The 20,625-nt window shown below is 39.5% G+C and overlaps 1 protein-coding gene across 1 annotated transcript; it reads left to right on the plus strand.

The window, feature by feature from the left end:
* The first annotated feature begins 5,104 nt into the window (after positions 1–5,104).
* On the plus strand, positions 5,105–20,271 carry DPPA2 (developmental pluripotency associated 2). The gene is made up of 8 exons (XM_031435954.2): positions 5,105–5,328; positions 5,736–5,799; positions 13,618–13,766; positions 15,206–15,368; positions 15,465–15,518; positions 16,070–16,328; positions 17,889–18,084; positions 20,163–20,271. The coding sequence occupies exons 1-8, from the start codon at positions 5,105–5,107 to the stop codon at positions 20,269–20,271; spliced, it is 1,218 nt and encodes a 405-aa protein (XP_031291814.1).
* Positions 20,272–20,625: the final 354 nt, after the last annotated feature.

The following is a 20,625-nucleotide window of genomic DNA, read 5'->3' on the forward strand; positions in this document are numbered from 1 at the left end:
ACTTTTGTCCTATCTAATTTATTACTAAATACTATCTAATTTTACTCAATATTCTCCAGGAAAATTTCTGTGAGTTACCTCTTAGAAAGAAAAAGTTTCTCTGTTGTGTTAAGCACCCGGCATTCTATTTTCTATTTCCTCCTTAAGTGTCATGTTTAATTCCCTCCAAAATACTATTTTAGAAGTTCTCTAGTAAATTCTGTTTAAATTGCTTAGCAGGAACTGTGTCCCCACCCCATGCCCCACCCTCCTGTTTTTTTGTTTTTAATGGAGGTACTGAGGATTGAAAGCAGGTCCTCTTGTATGCTAAGCATGCCCTATTACTGAGCTCTACCCACCCACCTTCACCCTCCTGTTTTAGACCATGGAGGCCAAAGGTCATAAGAACAGCAGTAATTGCCCAACATTTCAATCACCATTACCTGAAGGATATAGCTGTAAACTGGCAGTTTTTGAAAGATAAGAAGAGAAAGAACTTCCAGTAGTGAGGGGGAAACGTAGGAGACAAAATGAAGAAAATGGGCCTTAGAAGAATTAGCTTGAAGTCATCTTTTGTTCGTGGCCAGGAATGCCTAGAATTGAATGGCCTGGAGGAAGTAAATCACTCCAAAAGGTGTTACTTCTCATTTCTGAGTCCATCACCTAAGGGATGGTTTTCTCTGAGAAAGAGTTTTGAGCTGACATCAGAATCTAGGGCAAGTAAGAGTTAAATTGAAAAAAAAAGGACATTCCAGCTGGTTGAAAGGGTCTGGGAGGCTCCTGAGATGGGTAACAAAACTAAAAGGCCAGTGTGTTGGGAGTTCAGAACCAGGGAACATAGATATTGGATGAGACTGGAAAGGAATGGAAGCCCAGACAAGAGAAAGCAAAGGGAAAAATACAGGGAAGCCATTTAGGAGTTCAAGGGGCTGGGCTGAAATATCAGATTTGCATTTTTCAAAGATTATTTGCCTGCAGTATGGAGAAAGGGTGAGAGGGAAGAGGGTGTGTGCTAGAGAAGACCGGTTAAGCAGGTATTTACGCCTAGCCTAGCAAGAGAGGTTGGCGGGTTAGACTCTGGTGGGTGGTACATAAGCCTTAATTACCTGACTGACAGGGAGCAGTATATTTTAATGGGGCTCCCACACATACAAAATTTGGTTTTCTTCTGTTAATCTGTCTGATGTCAATATAATTATGAGACAAGCCAAAGTACATGGAAGAGTTTTTTGCTCCTACATCGTTCATCAGTTGAAGGATATTTGGTAATTTCTTGGTTTTGGTGATTATAAATAAGCCCTTTATAAACCTGCATATATAGTTTTTTTGTGTGTGAACATTCAAGTTTCACTCATTTGGGGGTAAATATCCAAGGAAGAAGATTGCTGAATTAAATGCTAAGCATCCGTTTAGCTTTATAAGAAACTCCCGCACTGTTTTCTAAAATGGTTGTGACATACTGTAGTCTCACCAGAAACAAATGATATCCACTTGCTTTGTATCTTCATCAACACTTGATATGATCAGACTTTTAAATTTTAGCTATTCTAATAGGTGTATTGTGGTATCTTAATTGTATTAGTTTACCCTCCATACAGCTTCTTGATGAAGCAGCAAAGTATTTTTCCCTTTTTTGTTGTTAAATTGTTTGTTTTCTTATTAATTTAGATTCAGCTTGTCACTTTTTGCAACAAAAATCCTACAAGGATTTTGGTGAATCTTCTGGGCCAATGAGGAATGGGAAAAGTAGTATATTGCAGGGACAACAGGATAGAATAACTCTAAAAAATGATATTTGTTATTGTTTTATAATGTGTTAGGGATAGCTATATTTTGAAAGAAGAATACATTTAAGTATGTTCATCTGTGAGAAAATACCTAGCCTTAATTAGAATGCAGGAGTGTGTAAGGAGTTCTGACAAGCAGAAGGCAGTAACGGAATGCAGGTGATTTGTATGTAGTATGGAGGGTATTGTAAAATGAAAATAGTGGTCAACTCTGTTAAATTCTAAAACTTCATTTCCCTAGATGGTTAACATATCTCAACTACAATCTAATGTAATGATCTGACCTGTGGGTGGAGGCTATAAAAAAGAAAAAGATAGCACACATGCATGTTGGGTAAAGTGTTAATGACCTGCAAAGATTAAGGAAGTAAGAAGTCTACAATCTAAGTTTGAGACCAGCTCTGCTATCTTAGTTGCTGATTGATATTCAGCATCTGTTACTTAAATAGCAATAGTAATAATATTTATCTCACAGGATTATAAGAACTAATGAGACACTATATATAATATACTTCATAAATTGAAGGTCTATGCAAATGCTATTTATGACTGTTTTATTAAATTCTGTCTTAGCTTCTGTTCTTCAATGTTAAGTTGCCCCAAATAGAATACTTCCCTTGCCGACCAGTCTGCCTCTTATAAATGGGCTAGCTTGAGACACTTTATGTAGAGGGTGTCAATAACATAATTTGAGTACTGATAGCAAGGTTAGTAAATTGGGAATTTGTGCTGCTCGGAATTTGTTCTGCATCCTTTTATTAACTTTTATTTCCCTCTTATTTTCTACAGAAACAAAAAGCAATTTATGAGAGACTGTGTAAACATGCATATTTTAAAAAATCACTTATTAGGGAGGCAGTAATTATGTTACGTCATAATTCTTACATATAATCATTTTGCCTAATTTTGGTATGAAGCAAGGACAGAGAAAGCAGAGAGATAAAGAAGGGGAAGACATTATTCTTGATCTCTATTTCCATATATCCCTCTCTCTATACTCCATTTTGAACTACTGAAATAACTAACATTCATTTTTTTTTTTAAATGGTAGTGGTACCCTCACTTTTGGACACTAATCAAGAGACCTGTTTGCAGAATATGCTTACCTCAGCAGAAATGGTCCAGAAATTGTCACATTGGAGAAGACAGCTGATATTATCTCAGTAAAACTGGAAGAAAAAAATATATATATATGTATACCTCAACTAAAACCAAAAACTAAAAAAAAAAAAAAAAAAATGAAAGAAAAGAAAAAAAGTGAGAGAGAGAAAGACCTGATTTTTAGCCAGTTCAGCAATGCCTCAGCACAGACCTAAAAGAGAGGAGATGGGAGTGATCACCACTACCTGGACAAGGCTTGAAGTTGTGTGATAAGTAACTCAGACCAAGGGACTGTACAGCTATGCTACATTCAAGGAAAGGGTCCAGACCTGACAACCCCTGTGATAGCTAGCAGTCGCCCTAGCTACTGTTGCTGCCACGTGTGAGTCCTGGACCCAGAAAGTCTCTAGTAAGGCTGATAATAGTCAGCGCTGTAAGTAAGAAGCTCAGTTTTAACTAGCTGCAACTAGAAAGGAAGTAACTGAACAAGCCATTTACCATTTAACAGTCCATAGGTTGAAAATGGTTTTCTGTAAAGCATCTCTCCATTTGCCATAACGAACTTTCTATTGGCAGATGTCAATGTTCATTCCTGAACTGATTTCTAAGTCAAGTGATTTGGTCCTGTTCTTTTCCCATCGAGTCTAATTATAATTTTAGAGGGAAGTATAAAGTGTTGATGTGCTCAGACGAAGAGTGCCCCACCCCGAGTATATCCTATTTCTCTTCCCTTTCTTCAAGGCAGTCAATCCAAGGATGTATAGCATTACGGTGTGGTGATCACGCAAATATGCCTTTCAGCTCTGTACTGCAGAGAGAGTGATGGGTCAGTGGCCCCATCTTTAACTCCACTGCTATGAGGCTCATGGCTGTGCTGTAACTCCCAGCCGCTATTCCTAGCCACTGAGTGTATCAGGGATTCTAAAGCAAGGTCATGCTTGTGGCTTAGACTCAAGGACTCCTTATCAGCCTTGCTGAAACTTTCTTAGAACTGCACTGCAGTTCAAGACTCTTCCTACTCAGACTCCCTTCCCAATCCTGCACAGGGGTCAGAGCTTCATCATGGTCTGACAGCTCTCCCAGCCTCCCAGCTCTCTTCTTATTTTCCTTCCCAATTGTTTTCTACAGCAAATCTCTTGCATACCTAATCCCTGCTTGGCATCAGCTTCTTGGAAGACATGAACAAATACATATTGTGCCAGGAGTAGTTAGGAGAAAACAGATGATAAGATGAGATTCGGGAACTGGCTCATTGAACTGCTGGTGAACACAAAAGGACCGCATTCCAAGTGCTATGTCAGAGACATAGGGACGTGATAGTGGTCCAACTGCTGAAGATTTCACTGGAGGTAACCTGGAAAAATGTCCCGCTGGGGAATGCCCTTGCAAGTGCAATAATTCAGACATTTGGAAAATGTAGATGTAAAGGGCCTGTAAAGATAGTGGAGTTGACTGGGTATTGGTAAGTCATATTAATGTCCATCAATGGGATAATGAGAAGCTGAAGGCCATTAACACGTATTGGAAGACTAAATATGAGATGTATGTGCACGCCAAAGGGCCCCTAGTAAATTACAGAGGCCCATTCCTCCTGTTGTTAGGTGAACAGACACAGCTGAACAGCAGACAAAAGCTCTAATAGCTAAAGTTGGAGAGCTACAGAGACTTACAATTTTAGCAAAGGCAGGTCTGTTATGCTAAAGTCAGCAGCCTGACTGGGAAAAATCTCAGACCCTGAAAGATCAGGCAGAGATATTGGAGTGGGTGTCCCTGGGAGTGTCAGTTCTGTAGAGCCCTATGAGTTCTCAGACTTTGCAGAGTTGGTCCTCAGTTCCCTAGTAAGAGCAAACACTACTTGTACACTGGAGGATGCTGCACGGGTCCCTCCCCATCAACGGTAACAATAACAGGTGCTCCCTTCAAAAATTCTCCAAACTCCTCTCCCAGCTAGTAGGCCAATAACTGAGAATTAAATTCTCAAAACCCAGCTAAGGGAGCGATGAGCCTGGCAAGGCAGGAAAGAGAATATACACCAAAGAATCTACAGACATTAGCCAATGTACTGGCAGGAGTTAGGGGAGTAATTCTTGGGTTACATTTTGAAAGCAATTGATCAAAAGGGCTGGAATACAACACTAGATAAGCAAGAATTTATAGTCTTGGGGGACAATTACTCCTTTTTCAGGACTTAAGATTCTAGCAAGGATCCTAGGAGATGGGACAAATTCACAGCTAGGATGCTTCTGAGAGGTCTGGGGAAAGTGACAGCCAGCACTGAGCAAAGTGTAAATGCCCAAGCTGCCCTGGCAGAGGACAGAGGAAGGAGCAAAGAGGCCGATGAACGTGGGCCTGCAAAGATGAACAAGTTCTGTGACTCCGGACACCCACCAGAGGTATTCCCCAGCGTCCACCGAGGCCATCAGAAACATGCTGCAGAAGGGGTGCCAGGAATGCTGAGAAGGTCAGTGGTCCTCTGAAGACAAGGCTGATGGTAGGTGAGGCAGTCGTGGAACTGGGCTTATTAGTGTCATTCTGGGGATGATGGTCCCTGAAGTAAACGAGTCAGATGGTGGCACTTAACCAGCAGAAACCAGCAGGCTGCAAGGGCCAGGAGGGCTGGAGGGCAGCCAAGGGGGCTTGATTCACAGGGGGCTGTGGAGATGGCTAACAGAGCATGGCGTCCCTAGGGGTGAAGTAGACGGGCAGCCAGCAAGGGTGCTTCTATTCTTTTTTTTTTTTTTTTTCAATTTTGGAAAGTAAACACTTCTAATTTTTCCTAGTTTTACTGAGATAAAATTGACATATGACATTGTACAAGTTTAAAGTGTACAACATAATGATTTGATATATGTAACTATTGTGGAAAAGGATGCGCCTTAACATCTACAGTCAGAAGTCAAGAATGGAGGAGCAGGAGGCTGAGAGCACTCTAGTAAGAAGTCACAGTCTTTTACTCAGCTCTCAGACCTGAGCTGATTTCCAGATCCAGAACCCACTAGGTAGTGAGATGGCTGGCTTCTTGGCAAGAAGGACTCTATAAACACCACAACAAGTATTCCTTATACTGATTCCCCCAGTCCTTCCTTCAAAGGGAAATAGCCAGTTAACCATGTGACTACACTGGAAAAGAGAAATGAGACATTTTGAGGACTATTGGACACAGGGTATGAATTGACTTTGGTACTCAAATTGTCACCATGCTCCCCTTTTTGTTAGATTGGAGGCATAAAGGAGTCCAATTATAACTGGAGACCTAGCTAAAGGAGGCCCACTGGTTTTATGAACAAACCCAGGGATGATTGTCCCAATCTCTGAATGTACCATTGGAGTTGATATACTTGACAGTTGAAGTAACCCCACATTGGGTCCTTGGCCTGTGGGATAAGAGCTACCATAGTGGGAAGGCCACCCCTGGAACTGGTTCCTATTCCACCCTGCTGTGCATAGATCCTACTTTCCCCTAGTCATGACTCGGCTTGAGGTAGCATATAATCAGTATTTTGTAGCATCAAGAATGGGTCGGCTGGGAGGTAATATGGTCAGTGAGAGATTTCAACAACTGATTAGAGATGCTCGAGCCAATAAATAAGGCAATGGCAGTAGAATCACAGGAGAGACAAAATCAAGCAAGATGTGTACATGTTTGACCTGTAGGACTTTGACCTATTGGAGTGTAAGGAGAAGGAGTCTCGTAAGTAGTTGCTATGTTCCTGCCTTTAGATTACTAGATGGATAATAATACATCTCAAAAGAGAAGGAATACAGAAGGTGAAAAGTTGATAGCAATGACACTGAGTTTAGTTTTCTAATATGTTTGAAGTGTATGCAGGATACTCCAAAACTTGGGTCAATAATGCAGACAAAAAATTGGGCTAGAAATACATATATGGGAGTCAGCATGTAGGTGGAAGTTGAATTTGGAAAAATGGGTGAGGCTGCTCTAGGAAAGCATGAAGCATGGTCAAGGGCAGAGAAATGAACCCCATGGGACAGCAGTGTTTTAGGAGTTAGGTGGGGAAGAGAAGCCAGAAAAACCATGAGACCAGGATGGAAAGGAACTAGATAGAGTAAGAAGTTATGTTAAAAAATTTGAACAGTCAAAGAAGGGAGAGAGCAGTAGTTAAGTAAAATGATAGCGTCAAAAGAGATGTGTGTTTTGTTTTAAGTGGGACGAGCTAAAAAATGTTTGTGTGCTAGTTAGGTAGAACTTGTAAAGAGTGAGAGGTAGAAAATTCAGAAAGTGAGTGACTTCTAGGGACTTAGGAGGGAGTGACTTCAGTTTGCTTTGCTTGGCCTGGGTCCCCATCCTTTGTCATTCACAGTCCTCATATAGTGGCAATTGCTCAGGAGTCCAAAATTTCTTCGCACCAATTGGCAGCCACTTCAAGAGGACAACATGAATTGAGCTTTCCAGCTCCAACATGTTTCACATGCACTCCATCTGTCTCAAAGGAAACAGATCTTGAAAATGCAGTATGGATTTAATATGGAAAGAGGAGGATAGGAAAAAAACTTGGTTTGACTTGCCAAGGGTAATTGCTGGTGGAGTTAAACCTAAATTTGCAACTATTATTGGAGAATCTACAGCCAAATCAAATCCTTGTCCATTCATCAAAAGTTGCTCTCCCTGTCTTATTTCCCCGGACACTGTGCTCTGTCCTAACCACCTGCTCTGATTTATACAGAACAGAGGAGAGACCCTACTGATCTGGATTCTGAATTTAAGATTCTCCTAGTCATGACTGTTGCTTCATGATACAGAAGTTATTTTCTCAAAAGAAAAAAAGCAAAAATGCTCATTTATTCTCAATCAGAAGGTGAAGATCTGTAACCACTGCTTTAAAGTAGAAATGAATTTTCAATAGTCCTTGAAAGTGGGAATTTCTTGAAATGAAGGACATGGCAAACTTGAGAACATTTTTCAGAGTGCAACTTTCATTTTCTACTCAGAAAACTGAAGAACTCAGTAGCTGTTCCTTCCACTTGGTAAAGATAGTGAACCAGAATTTCTAAACTGTTTCTCAGAAAGTTAGGGTTCTGTGGGATGTCTTATGGGCTTTTCATTTTCAATCAGAGTTGCTCCACTTTTATGATTTGTGTCAGTGCTCCACAAACATTTACTATTGTAGAGCATGTTTCTCTCATTAAAAAAAAAGCTTTTGAAAAGCACTTATCTAAACAAGAAACACACGCATTTAAATATTTAATTTACCATATAGTAAATAAAATACACTTGAAATAGGTAATTCATTTTTATTTCAGAACCATTGTCTATTATGGGGATAAATATTAGGATGCTAATATTCATAAACAATTTTTTCTTTCTTTTTAAAATCTGTACCTTACAGTCTAGGTTATTTTTTATAGCTTAGCATCCATTAGTGGCTGCTTTTGAGTTTTGAGGTATATACTGAGCCTGAAACTGAAGTTGGTTCAACATGATTTAAAAGTCCTTTGTTGCACCTAATTAAGAGTTTTCTCTGCCCAGGCACTGAGCTGAGCATGGGGAGAATAAAGATGAGTCTGAGAACTTCAAAGTGTCACAGTCTGGTAGGAGAGTCAGGTCAGTCTGTTATCAGTGTTCACCGTATTCTTTAGAGCAGCAGCACAAAAGGGGATTGGTGTCATGAAGGGGAAAAGTGGAAGCTGATGCAGTATGAAGCACTAGCATTGATCTAGTCTCTGTTCTGAGCCAGACACAGTGCAATGCTCCAGGTAGACCACTGCTCTCTGGTGTCTGCTGTATGTTAGGGGAGATGAAGTTAAATAAGCAAAATGGGAAATATATACAGATTTACACATTTAAATGAATTATATGAAGGAAACGTGTGAGAGTAACAAGAGCAAACTCTTTTAGGGTCCCTTCAGGAAATTGGCATTTAACCTTAAAGAGTAATAGAATGCTAATTATTGCTACAAAGGCAATAGTATTATGATATACAAATGAATCAAATAATATGTTGTATAGTTTAAGTTTACACAATGTTACATGTCAAATGTACTTCAATTAAAAATAAGTTTAAAGGAGTCAGATGAGTGAAGAGAAAGGAAAGTGTTCTTGTTAAAAAAAAAACAACAAAAAAATCAGTCCCTGAGCTGAATCTGGTCAAGCCCTTTTATAGTAAACACAGAGGACAAAAGAATACCCTAAAATGGAGGAATAAATGAAATTAGCAAAATCCAGATAGAAAACTACAGGAAATTCACATAATTCTTTAAACAACAACAACAACAAAATTCGTGAGGAAAATAAAAAACAGAGGGAGAATATTCAGATTAAAGAAAACTTAAGGCATGTATCTAATGACAGTGTGTAGCCCTTATCTGGATCCTGATTCCAACAGATTGTTAAAACAAGAAAATGCGGGAAAGTATATGAGACAATTGCATATTTAAATACTGCTAGATATTTAGATAGGCTGAATAGTTTGATAATATTAAATAATTATTTCAAATTATTTTTAGATATGAAAATGATATTGTGATTATAGTTAGAGAAAGACTTTTTCCCCCTGAATTTATAAGTGAAAAGTATGAGGTCTGGTACTGCCTTCAAAATAACCCAGGGGAGGGGTCTAGATGGTGATTTAGATGAAATCAGACTGGCAGGGAGTCAATAGTTATTGAAGCTGGATGATGGATGGCTCCATGAGGGTTGGTGACATTACTGTCTACTTTTATGTTTGAACTTTCCTGTAATGTAATAATTTCAAAAAGCAGGAGGAAAAACCCAAGAAAATAAATAAAATAATTATATTATAATAAATGCTTTAAAAAGAAACTAACAAATGGTCTTCCCACTTAAATTCTATCCTAACCTAAAGCACTGGAATCAGTTCAGGCTACCAGGTCAACTCCTCTCTAAATCATCCAGAAAAAAACTTGTCAGGTGGGGCCACACCCAAGTTGGGAGAGGAGTGCTTTCTGGGTTGAATCTTCACTACAGATTCAGTTTCTTTCCTGGAAGGGAGGAGCCAGGATTCCAGCCATAGTCTGCCTAATCCAAAACCATTTGGTCACACCCTGATCTAATCAATGTTGATAGATTTTAGGTGCAGAAGAACTACCCTGAGGGCTTGTTGAAGCACAGATTCCTGGGTCCTGCCCTCAAGGATCTGATTCTGAAGGTCTGCGGTGGACTATCATAGTTTATTTTTCCAATCAACTCTTCAGTAAACTCCCTGGCACTTTGAATATGATATAGTACTAAATTAAACTCACCCAGGCTCTCTGGGTCCTGAGACTGATGGACCAGGTTATTCTCCTAGTGGCAGAGAAAGGCCACTATGAGACCAGTGGATTCCAGTGCTGCCATGTTGTTTGTGAATATTTTCCTTTAGTAATTCTGGCGCCTAGGGTGACCAATGAAAACATCTGTGACTTCTCCAGCCTCATGCCTTGTTATATCCTGCCTCCAACATTATCTTCAAGCAGTCCCCAAGTTCTTGCAGTTTCTTCTCCTGCATTCATTAGTGTATCACTTGCCTTAGTGTTTTGACTCTTGCTGTTCTTATTCTGAACAGCCAAACCCTTCCGTTCTACTCAGCTCACCATTATTGCAAGCTTAAATTTTGTTTTTAGAACTAGGTCCAGGATAGATCATGTTATCCAACCCTTACAATCTAAATCTAATCTCCCAGTGAGTGACACACCCATGGGTATAAAGCAACTATAAAATACCTCTAAATCTCCTGTTCCTGCTACAAAACATCATTCATCACCAATATTGTTTACAAATATTGTTTATTCATTTGTAACTTGTCAGCAACTGTTTGTCATTTTCAGTTTTCTTCTGTCTCGCCTTAAAGGAGTAAAGACCAAAATTTTTTTAAAAATTAAGAATGATATTAATTACCCAATAATTTAACTCTCACCTAATAGACAAGACTAGATAAAAAACTGATGAAATTATCAGACTGTCAGATTAAGAGGCAGGAGAAAAAGAGGAAGATGGAAACAGCTCTTCTGGGAAACAGGAAGTAGAAGGAGACATTTGCTTATAAAAGGAGTGCTAGAAACCCTCAGGTTAAAAAGGACTGAACTGCAGATATCCTTAACGTTGCTGGCTTTGCTTTTCTCTGAGTTCCTCTAAATGGACTGCTCAGATTACGAGAAGGTAAGTTTAGTTTGAATATAAATAATTTTGCCAGATTCACCTTTTTTTCTTTTTTTTGAGGGGGTGGGGGGAGATAATTAGGTTTACTTATTTACTCGATAATTTTTTTACTTATTTACTTTTAGAGGAGGTACTGGGGATTGAACCCAGGACCTTGTGTATGCTAAGCATGTGCTCTACCCCTTTAGCTATACCCTCCCCCCAGGTTCACTTTTTAAAGCCTTTCCAGAGCTCACTTATAGTTCCCTCTTTCTTTCTTTCTTTCTTTTTTTTTTTCTTAACGGAGGTACTGGAGATGGAACCCAGCACTGCTAAGCATGAGCTCTACCACGGAGCTATTCCCAACCCCTGTATTTCCCTCTTGTCATGAGTCTTTCTGAATGTAAGAAATCTCCAACAGGGAACCTCCTCTTTGCAAGTGGATTATTATTTTTCTTTTTTTTTCCAATGTAATAAATTTTTTTTTGTTAAAAATTTTTTAATTGAACTGTAGTTGATTTTACAAATGTTAATTTCAGGTGTACAGCTAAGTGATTCAGTTATACATATACATATATATGTATATTTTTTCAGGTTCTTTTCCATTATAGCTCTTTTCAGGAAATTGAATATAGTTCCCTGTGCTATACAGTAGGTCCTTGTTGTTTATCTGTTTTGTATATGGTAATGTGTAATTGTTAATCCCAAACTTCTATCTTAGCCCTCCTCCCCCTTTCCCCTTTGGTAACCATAGTTTGTTTTCTACGTCCTGAGTCTATTTCTGGTTTGTAAATAAAATTTGTATCTTTTTTTAGATTCCACATGTAAGTGATATTATATGATATTTGTTTTTCTAACTTAATATGATAATCTCTAGTTCCATCCATGTTGCCACAAGTGGCATTATTTCAATTCCTTTTTATGGCTGAGGATTATTACCTTTCTTTCACATGATTGTGGCTTTGTATATATTTGCGTGAAAGTGAAAAGGAGAAACTAAATATTTTTGCTCCAAAGTAAGAGATTCATTTTGTCAAAAGTCGTGTTTTAGCTGGGCAAGATAAAACGGTAAAGAAATGGAGAGCTACAGGAAAAAGAAAGTGAGGTAGGGTAATGTGGATAAGGTCGGAAAGTGAAGTGACTAGTTGGTTTCTTTCCTCTGTGTGTATGAAGTAACTAATTTTCCAATGGCCTTGGTACCAAATGGGTTCCTGACTAGGGTTGGGTAGTCCTGGACTAGAGGAGAAAATAAATTGAATAAATTTCATAGGTATTTACAAGGACCTCTATTCCAGGCTAGAGGACTAAATTGATCCATATTTAGTATATGATTATGGGCAAGTCATCTAGCTGCTTTGAGTCCCCACTTACCTCTAATCCCCCCATAATGTCAATTTTTTTTAAGCTGACCAGGGAAGAATGTACAGGAGTGCTTTGAAAAAGTGGCATGCAAATGCAAAATCACTGAAAGCATGAGAGCAAGGGGAAGTCATTGAAGAGATTAGGCAGGGGGAAGGACATGGCCCATCAGCTCTTGGCCATTCTGAGAGGAGTATTACAACAAGGCTGGAATGGAATTTGTTCACCCTTGGACTTGAGAGGAAAAGCTAAGAAACTTAAGCATATGTGACTACGGCATTGGTCTTTTAATTTCTGACAGTCAGCTGACTAATTTGTAAAGTAGGAAAGCTAACAAATTACTACAAGTATGTTATAGGATTAAATGAGAGAAACACAGAAAGCTCCTACCATAGTGCATGTGTACTGTACAAAACCAGTGAAATCAGTTTCTACCTATCCACGTTGTCTCTTATTCATTAAATCATTAAAAGAATGTTAAACGTCCATTCCGCTGGGCACTGTGTGAGCCCTGTGATTGCAATGGAGAGTAAAACATATATTTGCTCCTCTCATGTCATGAGGCTGAAATAAGGTTGGTATGGCTGAAGCTCAGAAAGTTCAGGGATCTTAAACTGGAAAGGTAGGCAGGGGCTGACTGTTCAAGAATTTGCAGGTTACATGAGGGAGTTTTATCTTTAACTTGAATAGCAATGATAAGCCACTGAAATATTTTAAACAAACAGGAGAGTTGTCTGCAGAGAGGGGTTAGAATGGGTTTGGGAATAACAGGAGATTATTACACCTGCCAGTGAAAGTTGATGACAGCTTGAAACACATGAAAGAAGATGGCAAGGCAGAAACACCTTCCACACAGATTTAGGAGCTAAAATGAAAGTATTTGGAGTTTTAGCTTTTGGAGAGGAAGGCCATGTAGGAAACGGTTTCCCCAAACCAAGCTCTGCTCTTTAACTTCCGCTTATCACCCGTATGTAAATCTGCTTTTGCCCACTTCCTCGTTGCTTCCCTTATCTAATAGAGGGTCCACTAATCAAAATCAAATTCAAGAAACCTCAATCGTCTCTCTATCTCACTATTGGCTTCTCAGTTTTTTCACTTCTTTTTTTTAGAATGGAGGTACTGGAGATTGAACCCAGGACCTCATGCAAGCTAAGCCACGCTGTAAACCACTTACCTATACCCCCTCCACCGCTGCCCCTGCCACTTCTCAGTTTATTCATTAGTTGCATCATGAAAGTAAACATTTTAGTTGCACAGCATCAAATGAGAATCAATGATTGACCCTTTCTTTTCCAGAATTTCTTTGAGGAGGCATTAGATGAAGAAGAAAATGTGGTTCTTACATTAGTTCCAGTTAATGAAGAAATTGTTGAAGAGTATCAAATGGAACCAGGTATTTCTTCAACTTCAGAAGCCGACCTGGAGCCACTGAGTACAAACGATCAAGGTATGAGGACAACAGGGTTATCTCAGTTTGCTGCTCCGCCAGCTCTGGGAAGCCCAGGAAAAGTAAGGTTTTTCTTCCTCTATCCTTTGACTATACAACACCTGGCTTAAATCTCGCCTTGATTATCTGTGGTAAGAGATTTCTCAGACACTCATACTTCTCATTTGCTAAGCATCATGTACTGTCCAGCTTGTAAGAAGATATAAAAAATAGGTCCGTGGAGTGCTTCGGTCAGAGTAGGATCTTACGGGGCAGCTAGGTATAAGCTCACATTCTTAAGCCATGAAGCTCAGTCTTCTCTCCATTTTAGTGAACACATTTTTTACATACCCCTTATGAAGACCAAATAGTTTCTCCTAGCTTTTTGAGGTATAATTGGCACATAACCTTGTGTAATTGTGTAATTTTAAGGTGTACAATGTGATGATTGATATACGTATATACTGCAAAGTGATTACCAAAAGAAAGTTAATTAACACATCCATCACCTCACACAGTTAGCTCTTTTCCCTCCTTGTGGTAAGAACACTTAAGATTTATTCTTATCAACTATAAAGAATACAATATAGTATTGTTAACTATAGTCACTATGCTATATATTAGATCCCCAGAACTTATTCATCTTATAACTGAAAATTTGTACCCTTTGATCCAAATCTCCTCATTTCTGCCACCCCCAAGTTCCTTGTAATCACTAATAAACTCTCCATTTCTGAGTTTGGCTTTTTTTAGATTCCACATATAAGCAAGAGCATATGGTATTTGGTCTAAATTTGGTCTAAATATTGGGAGACTAAATAATTTTGAAAAACATCTAGTCTTTTGCTTGGTAAATAATTACTGATCAAATACCATGACCCTTATTCTCACGGCTTTCTATAAAGGCATTGAATATGTATTTTCAAAATAATTTTATTTTGGGGCCCAGTAATGGGGACCTGAAGATGAAGTAGATAGTGACAAGTTAGAGCTCAGCAAAGTGATGTGAGACAGGGTATATTTTCTCTGTAGAGAAAAATGAGGCAGAATGACAGAATGGAGGACCATGTTGGTTGGGGTGGTTTTAATTATTTATGTAGGGACAGCTAATATTTTGTGATCCAACATCTAGATATTTTGGAGGAGCAATTCAACATAATGTTCTATCCAGTTGGTTGTTGATGGCTACAGAAAACAGGTTTCTGTATGTAGTGTGAAAAACATGGAATTGAGAATTTTAAAGCATGGATCTGAATCCTAAGTCTGCCATTTTAATGGTGCTGTTATCTCAGGCAACCTTTAATTCCTGAATCTATTACCTTATTTGTAAGATGAGGAAAAATATTTGATATGCATATGTGCAAATTAGGTGGTGAGAAATAAGTAAGAACTCTGTAAAATTATAAAAGATCTTAAAAATATTAAATGATTACTACTTTGGTTCTCTCTTTTTTTATCGGTTCATCTTCCTCAAGTGAATGAACAGTTCAAAGCATGCCCCAAATCTAGCTGTAGTAAACCCATCTTTCCCTTGCCAACCACTTTGCCTCCAGTTAACAAAGTGAGTCGGGACACTTTGCGGAACTGGTGCCAACAACTTAATTTAAGTACAGATGGAAAGGTGAGTGCATGGGTGGGACTCTCTGGTGCTTGCAACAAGCATGGGAAGGAAGCTCTGCTAGCTTTTAATTTTTATTTCCCTTCTTAATTCCCCTAGAAAGTAGAGGTTTATCTGAGACTCCAGAAACATGCTTATCCTGGAAAAAATCAGGTGAGTGAGGAGTGTGGTGACGTTAAGTTCTGATTGTGAATTTTTCCTCCTCTCCCACCGCCACCTCCATTAATGTTGTACCATGAAGACAAGGTTTTTCAACCAAAACAGTTGAACATTTTGGGCCAAATAATTTCTTTTTTGTTTTTTTGGGGTGGGGGTGCTTCCCTCTGATTTTTTTTTGTAGGGGGGGTGGGAGGAGGTAATTACCTTCATGTACTTACGTATTTTTTTGGATGGAGGTACTGGGGATTGAACCCAAGACCTTGTGCGTGCTAGGCATGTATTCTACCACTGAACTATACCCTTCCCCCTGCTCTGTTTTTCAGGATGTTTAGCAGCCTAAATATCCCTGGCCTCTACCCACTGAGTGTCAACCCCCACTCCCTACACAGAGTTTTAGCAATCAAAAATTCCTCCTAGTTGAGAACTGCTGCTCTAAGGGAACTAACATTCCTGAACCTTTCCCGCACTAACATTCATGGGTCGTGTATAAGGAATGATAAAATCGACCCAAACGTCTGAATGCTCATCGTGAATTCCATTTGCAGTATGTTCCTCAGTCATCACAGGAGGCCAGATTGCAGTCATGTTCAAGGAAACACAAGATGGTGACCAAGAGAGCAAGCACTGGGAAAAGTAAGAGGAGCGAGAGGGAGGAAGGGACCAACGTGGTTGAAGTGATAACTTCAGCTCAGGAAGCTATGTTGGCAGCATGGGCAAGAATCGCCGCAAGAGCCGTTCAGTCTAAGGCTGTGAATTCACGTCCGGTTCCTTCTTCTGTGGAGACTTTTCTGCCACAAGCCGCTGGTAAGATCAGCCTTATAAAGTGAGCATGATGCCGGAGAAAGAAGGTGCACTTCTATTAGTCCAATACTGACGGTAGTGAAAGGGAAAGAGTTAGTTAAAATATCTGCAGATTGGATATTAGGCTCACCGAGGGCTTATGCTGTGACTGACAGATAGCCGAGGTTTGCCTGAATGGTTCTCTGCGTCAGGTAACTGAGTGGAACCCTTCCCCACCGCTAAGCACAAGTCCAAGGTGGGAAGAAAGCATAATGTGGTCAGCCACAGCCTGAGGTCTTCCCTTTTTCGTTTCCTTCCTCAGGGCTTTCATGACATAGTAAGATGGTGTTAGAATTAAACAGCTTTGGATCAAATCCTTGTCTTATGCCACTTCCTAAGTATGTGGCACTGACAGCTTACTCAGCGTAAGCTACTTAGCGTAAGCGCTGGTACCCCGGCGGATGAAATGATCTCTACCACCCTCCTTCACAGAACGATCGTGAGGCTTATGGGATACAGCTCGGCATATTTAAAGTAGGCAGCATACTTAAAATGTTTGGGCCCCCTGTCCTCTTAAGGAACCCGGAGAATAACTTAGTCTCATCATTTTCCATTTCCTGTTCCTTTCTCTTTGATATTTTTGTTTTCATCTCCAGCAGACCCTACCTCAGGCCAGCACAAAGTCATCCTTTTACATGCCTTGAATTCTTTTCCTCTCTCCACTCCATTTCCAGAAGTGTCTTAGATCCTCTTTTATTTGGGACTGACTTGTGTGGTAAAGCACTCTGTTCATTACACAGAGAAGCCAGCTAAAAAGAAGACAGAGCCAAAACTGGCCTGTTAATAGCACCTCAGGTTTACTCATCCTTCTGGCTGCTCTTCATTCAGCAGTTACTAAGTACCTGCAGGGGTCCAGGAGTATGCCTGGCCACGGGGCAAACTGTGCTAAACGCACATAATCTCTACTCTTGTTGTACAGCCTGACTGGGAAGATTTTATAGATGTTAAGCCCACAGTGACTGCTCCTTTCTCTCAATTTCAGACACTTGATATCTATAAGACTTACTCTGTTGTCTCTCAAATATCCCATCTCCCCCGTCAGATTTTTCCTTAGACTTTTAAACAAAGATCCTTTTGCGTGTTTCCTATAGTTGAGGCAGTACAAGGTAGTGGTTAGGCCAGTGGACTGTGAGCCAGAATACCTAGATCCATGTCTTGGTTCTGGGAAAATTATGATATTTTAACAATATAAGCTTCACTTACCCCACTTGTAAATTAAAGGAAATAGAAGGTAAATATTACTAACATTCTTAAGAATATATGTCTGAATACATGTAAACCACTTAGCAAAATCCTGAACACAAAGCAGATTTTCCCAAAACTTAATTATTATTATTCCTTGTGCTGTGTAATTTGTGACGTTAGATTATAGTGTGTTTTGTTCTGCATTCTTCATGCTTCTCATTCAGCTGATTCATCAACAGAATATAAGAGCAAAATCAAGAGTGACTTGCTGAGGGGTTGGATTGGGGTGCTGGTACCTGACCTTAGCAGTTTATAGTTGCTTCTCTTTCCCCGGCCCAGGTGTCAGGTGGTGCGTGGTCCACGGCAGGCCTCTCCTGGCAGACACAGAAGGCTGGGTTCGCCTGCAGTTCCATGCAGGTCAGGCCTGGGTTCCAAACACTCCCAGGAGGATGATCTCTCTCTTCCTGCTACCTGCCTGCACTTTCCCATCCCCACACCTGGAAGATAATATGTTATGCCCTGAATGTGCTAAGAGGTAACCCTTAAGTGTCTTTCTAAGTATGATACACAGAAAGGTAGATGTCTAGGTGCTTTCTAAGTATGATACACAGAAAAGTAGATGTCTAGGTGGGTCTCTGAATAATTTAGTAGGAGAAGGCAGAGGGCAAACATACTGTTTTCTTAATTTTGCCATATAGATCAGGCAAAGTAGTAGTGGATTAGAACTCAGATAAATGTGGCTTCTTCTTAACAATCTTAAAGTATTTGATAGGTTACGACCTTAACAGCCTCAATTCTAGAGAGATCTGTTTTAAGAAAGAAAAAAATTAAGATTTCTTACTCTGTGTCAGATACTTAGGAGGGGATAAAAAAATTCGTAAGACAAAACCCATGCAGTACGCTGGAATGAAAATGAGTAAGAGATGCTATGAAAATATATGGGTAGTACCTATATTGGAGTAGTTCAGGGACAATTCAGAAGGAATTACATGCATTGAGGAAGAGCTTACCCGTAACCAGGTAACAATTAGGGCATTTTGGTAGTGGAAACAACCCATAACAATACATGGAAATGGAAGAATATGACATACTTAGAGATTGCAAATAAGTCGACATGATTGAATCTTATTGACAAATAAGCCTGGGAAGAGAAGGAGCAGACTATTGAAGGGTTCATATCTATATTAAGGCCTCATATGTTAGCCTGTGGGTCATAATTTCTCAGTCCCCTTTGGGACATAGACTGTTTTGGGAAAATAATGATAATTACATCCCCTCCATCCAAGAAAATGCACATCGGGCACACACATAAGCAGTGCTTTGGAATTTCTATAGGCATAGAATTCCTAATTGTCATCCATGAGTGCAGAATTTAGCTTTTGATGGTGGAATTGGGTGGAGGTGATGTGAGATGGATGCGAAGGGAAATTAAGGGTCTATTTTTAGGAAGTAGATTGAAATCTTGCCATGGAGACTAGAAACAGAGGGTGAGATTAATAATTCTGGAAAGATATAATTTATGATTAAATTGGCAAAGAATTTAGAGAGGAATGGGCCAAATTTAAGAGTTGTAGGAGTATAGAGGACAGGACGCCATCTTATTAGAGGAAAGGTAGAAGTTCAGTTCAACAGCAAAAAATATGTCATGTGGGACATGCTTTATGTGGGTCTAACTTTCAGAGAGAAGTATGGGTTAGAGAGAAACATCTTCGGGAGTCATTAACATACAAATTAAACATAAACATATGTAGGAATTAGAAGGGACAGAGGAAAGAAACCTTAAAGAGAATCAGCATATTGGTGGCAGGTAAGCAACAGAGACTGAAAAAGTGCATTTAGAGGTGGGGAGATGAGAAAAGAAAGCACTGGATAGAGTGGTTCAGAAGGAAGTGGTTGGCAGTGAGAAGGCCTGGCAAGATTATGATTGAGTGCTGTTGGGAATGTCAATTTGGGATGTCATTGGTAGGCTTTATGTGAGTAGGTTGAGAGGGTCAGGTGATAGTGATAAGTCCGAGTAGAGCATGTGAAGGACTGGGAACCAGTCATATTGATGATCTCTACTACCTGAGCAGAGCATAGGAGATAGCAGATAGTTGAGGCAGTAATATCAAGGGAGCTTGTCTCCCTCCCTTCCTCCCACCCTTCCTCCCTCCCTCCCTCTCTTCCTTCCTTCCTCCCTCTCTTCCTTCCTTCCTTCCTTCTTTCCTTCTTTTCTTCCTTCTTTCCTTCCTCCCTCCCTCCCTTCTTCCTCCCTTCCTTCTGCCCTTCCTCTCTTTTTCTTCTTTTTAATTTTTAATGGAAAAGCCATGAGTGTGTGTGAATAGAGAGGGGATGTCAGAGAAGCTTTGGGAAGGAAAGGGTGGGTATAAGGATAAAGGAAGTAGAACCAATGATAGTATACAGAATATGAGCCCTGATACTAAACGGAAAATCTTGTTCCTTTGTTTACTACATAAAATCTTTTTACCCACCATCCTTAAATGGTGGGGCAAACTACTCAAAGCCCAGAATTTTGTGTATTTCTTATTTTATTGGTCACTTTTAAGGGGTGGTATGGAATGGTCTATCTTATTCTAACAGTTTTTCAAAATTCTTTTCTAACTTGCTTTACAGGAATAAAAAAATAATGAAAAGATTAAGTGCATTGGGGGAGAAGAAGAAACGCAGTTTGAACACATCAACATCATTCCTCTTAGATGGGCCATGTCCTAATAAAAAATAAATGACTACCAGAGGGGAAGGGATAGATGGGTGGGCAAAATGGGTGAAGTGGGGATAACTGTATGGTAATGATGGTGACAGACTTACCTTGGTCTATACTTGTAGTGTATACGAATATCAAATTTACTATATGTACATCTGCAACTAATATAATGTTATATGCCAATTCTACTTCAATTAGAAAAAATGTAGAAATCTATTGAAAACAACAACAAAAACTGCTATTGCTATTAATACCACAAATAAAATAAAATAAAACAAAATTTTAAAAACCCCAAATGTTTGTTAGAATTCACCTGTGAAGTCATCTGGCTTTTGTTTGTTGGGAAGTGTTTTGATTACTGATTCAATCTCC

Source organism: Camelus dromedarius, chromosome 2, assembly GCF_036321535.1.
Source record: "Camelus dromedarius isolate mCamDro1 chromosome 2, mCamDro1.pat, whole genome shotgun sequence".
Lineage (NCBI taxonomy): Eukaryota > Metazoa > Chordata > Mammalia > Artiodactyla > Camelidae > Camelus > Camelus dromedarius.

Excerpts from the sequence above, each read along its gene's own strand:
- DPPA2 (XM_031435954.2), top strand. The coding sequence starts at position 5,105 with ATGCTTCTGAGAGGTCTGGGGAAAGTGACAGCCAGCACTGAGCAAAGT. Across the intron at positions 5,329-5,735 it reads GTGCCAGGAATGCTGAGAAG|GATGCGCCTTAACATCTACA; the intron begins GTCAGTGGTCCT and ends ATTGTGGAAAAG. Across the intron at positions 15,369-15,464 it reads ATTTAAGTACAGATGGAAAG|AAAGTAGAGGTTTATCTGAG; the intron begins GTGAGTGCATGG and ends TAATTCCCCTAG.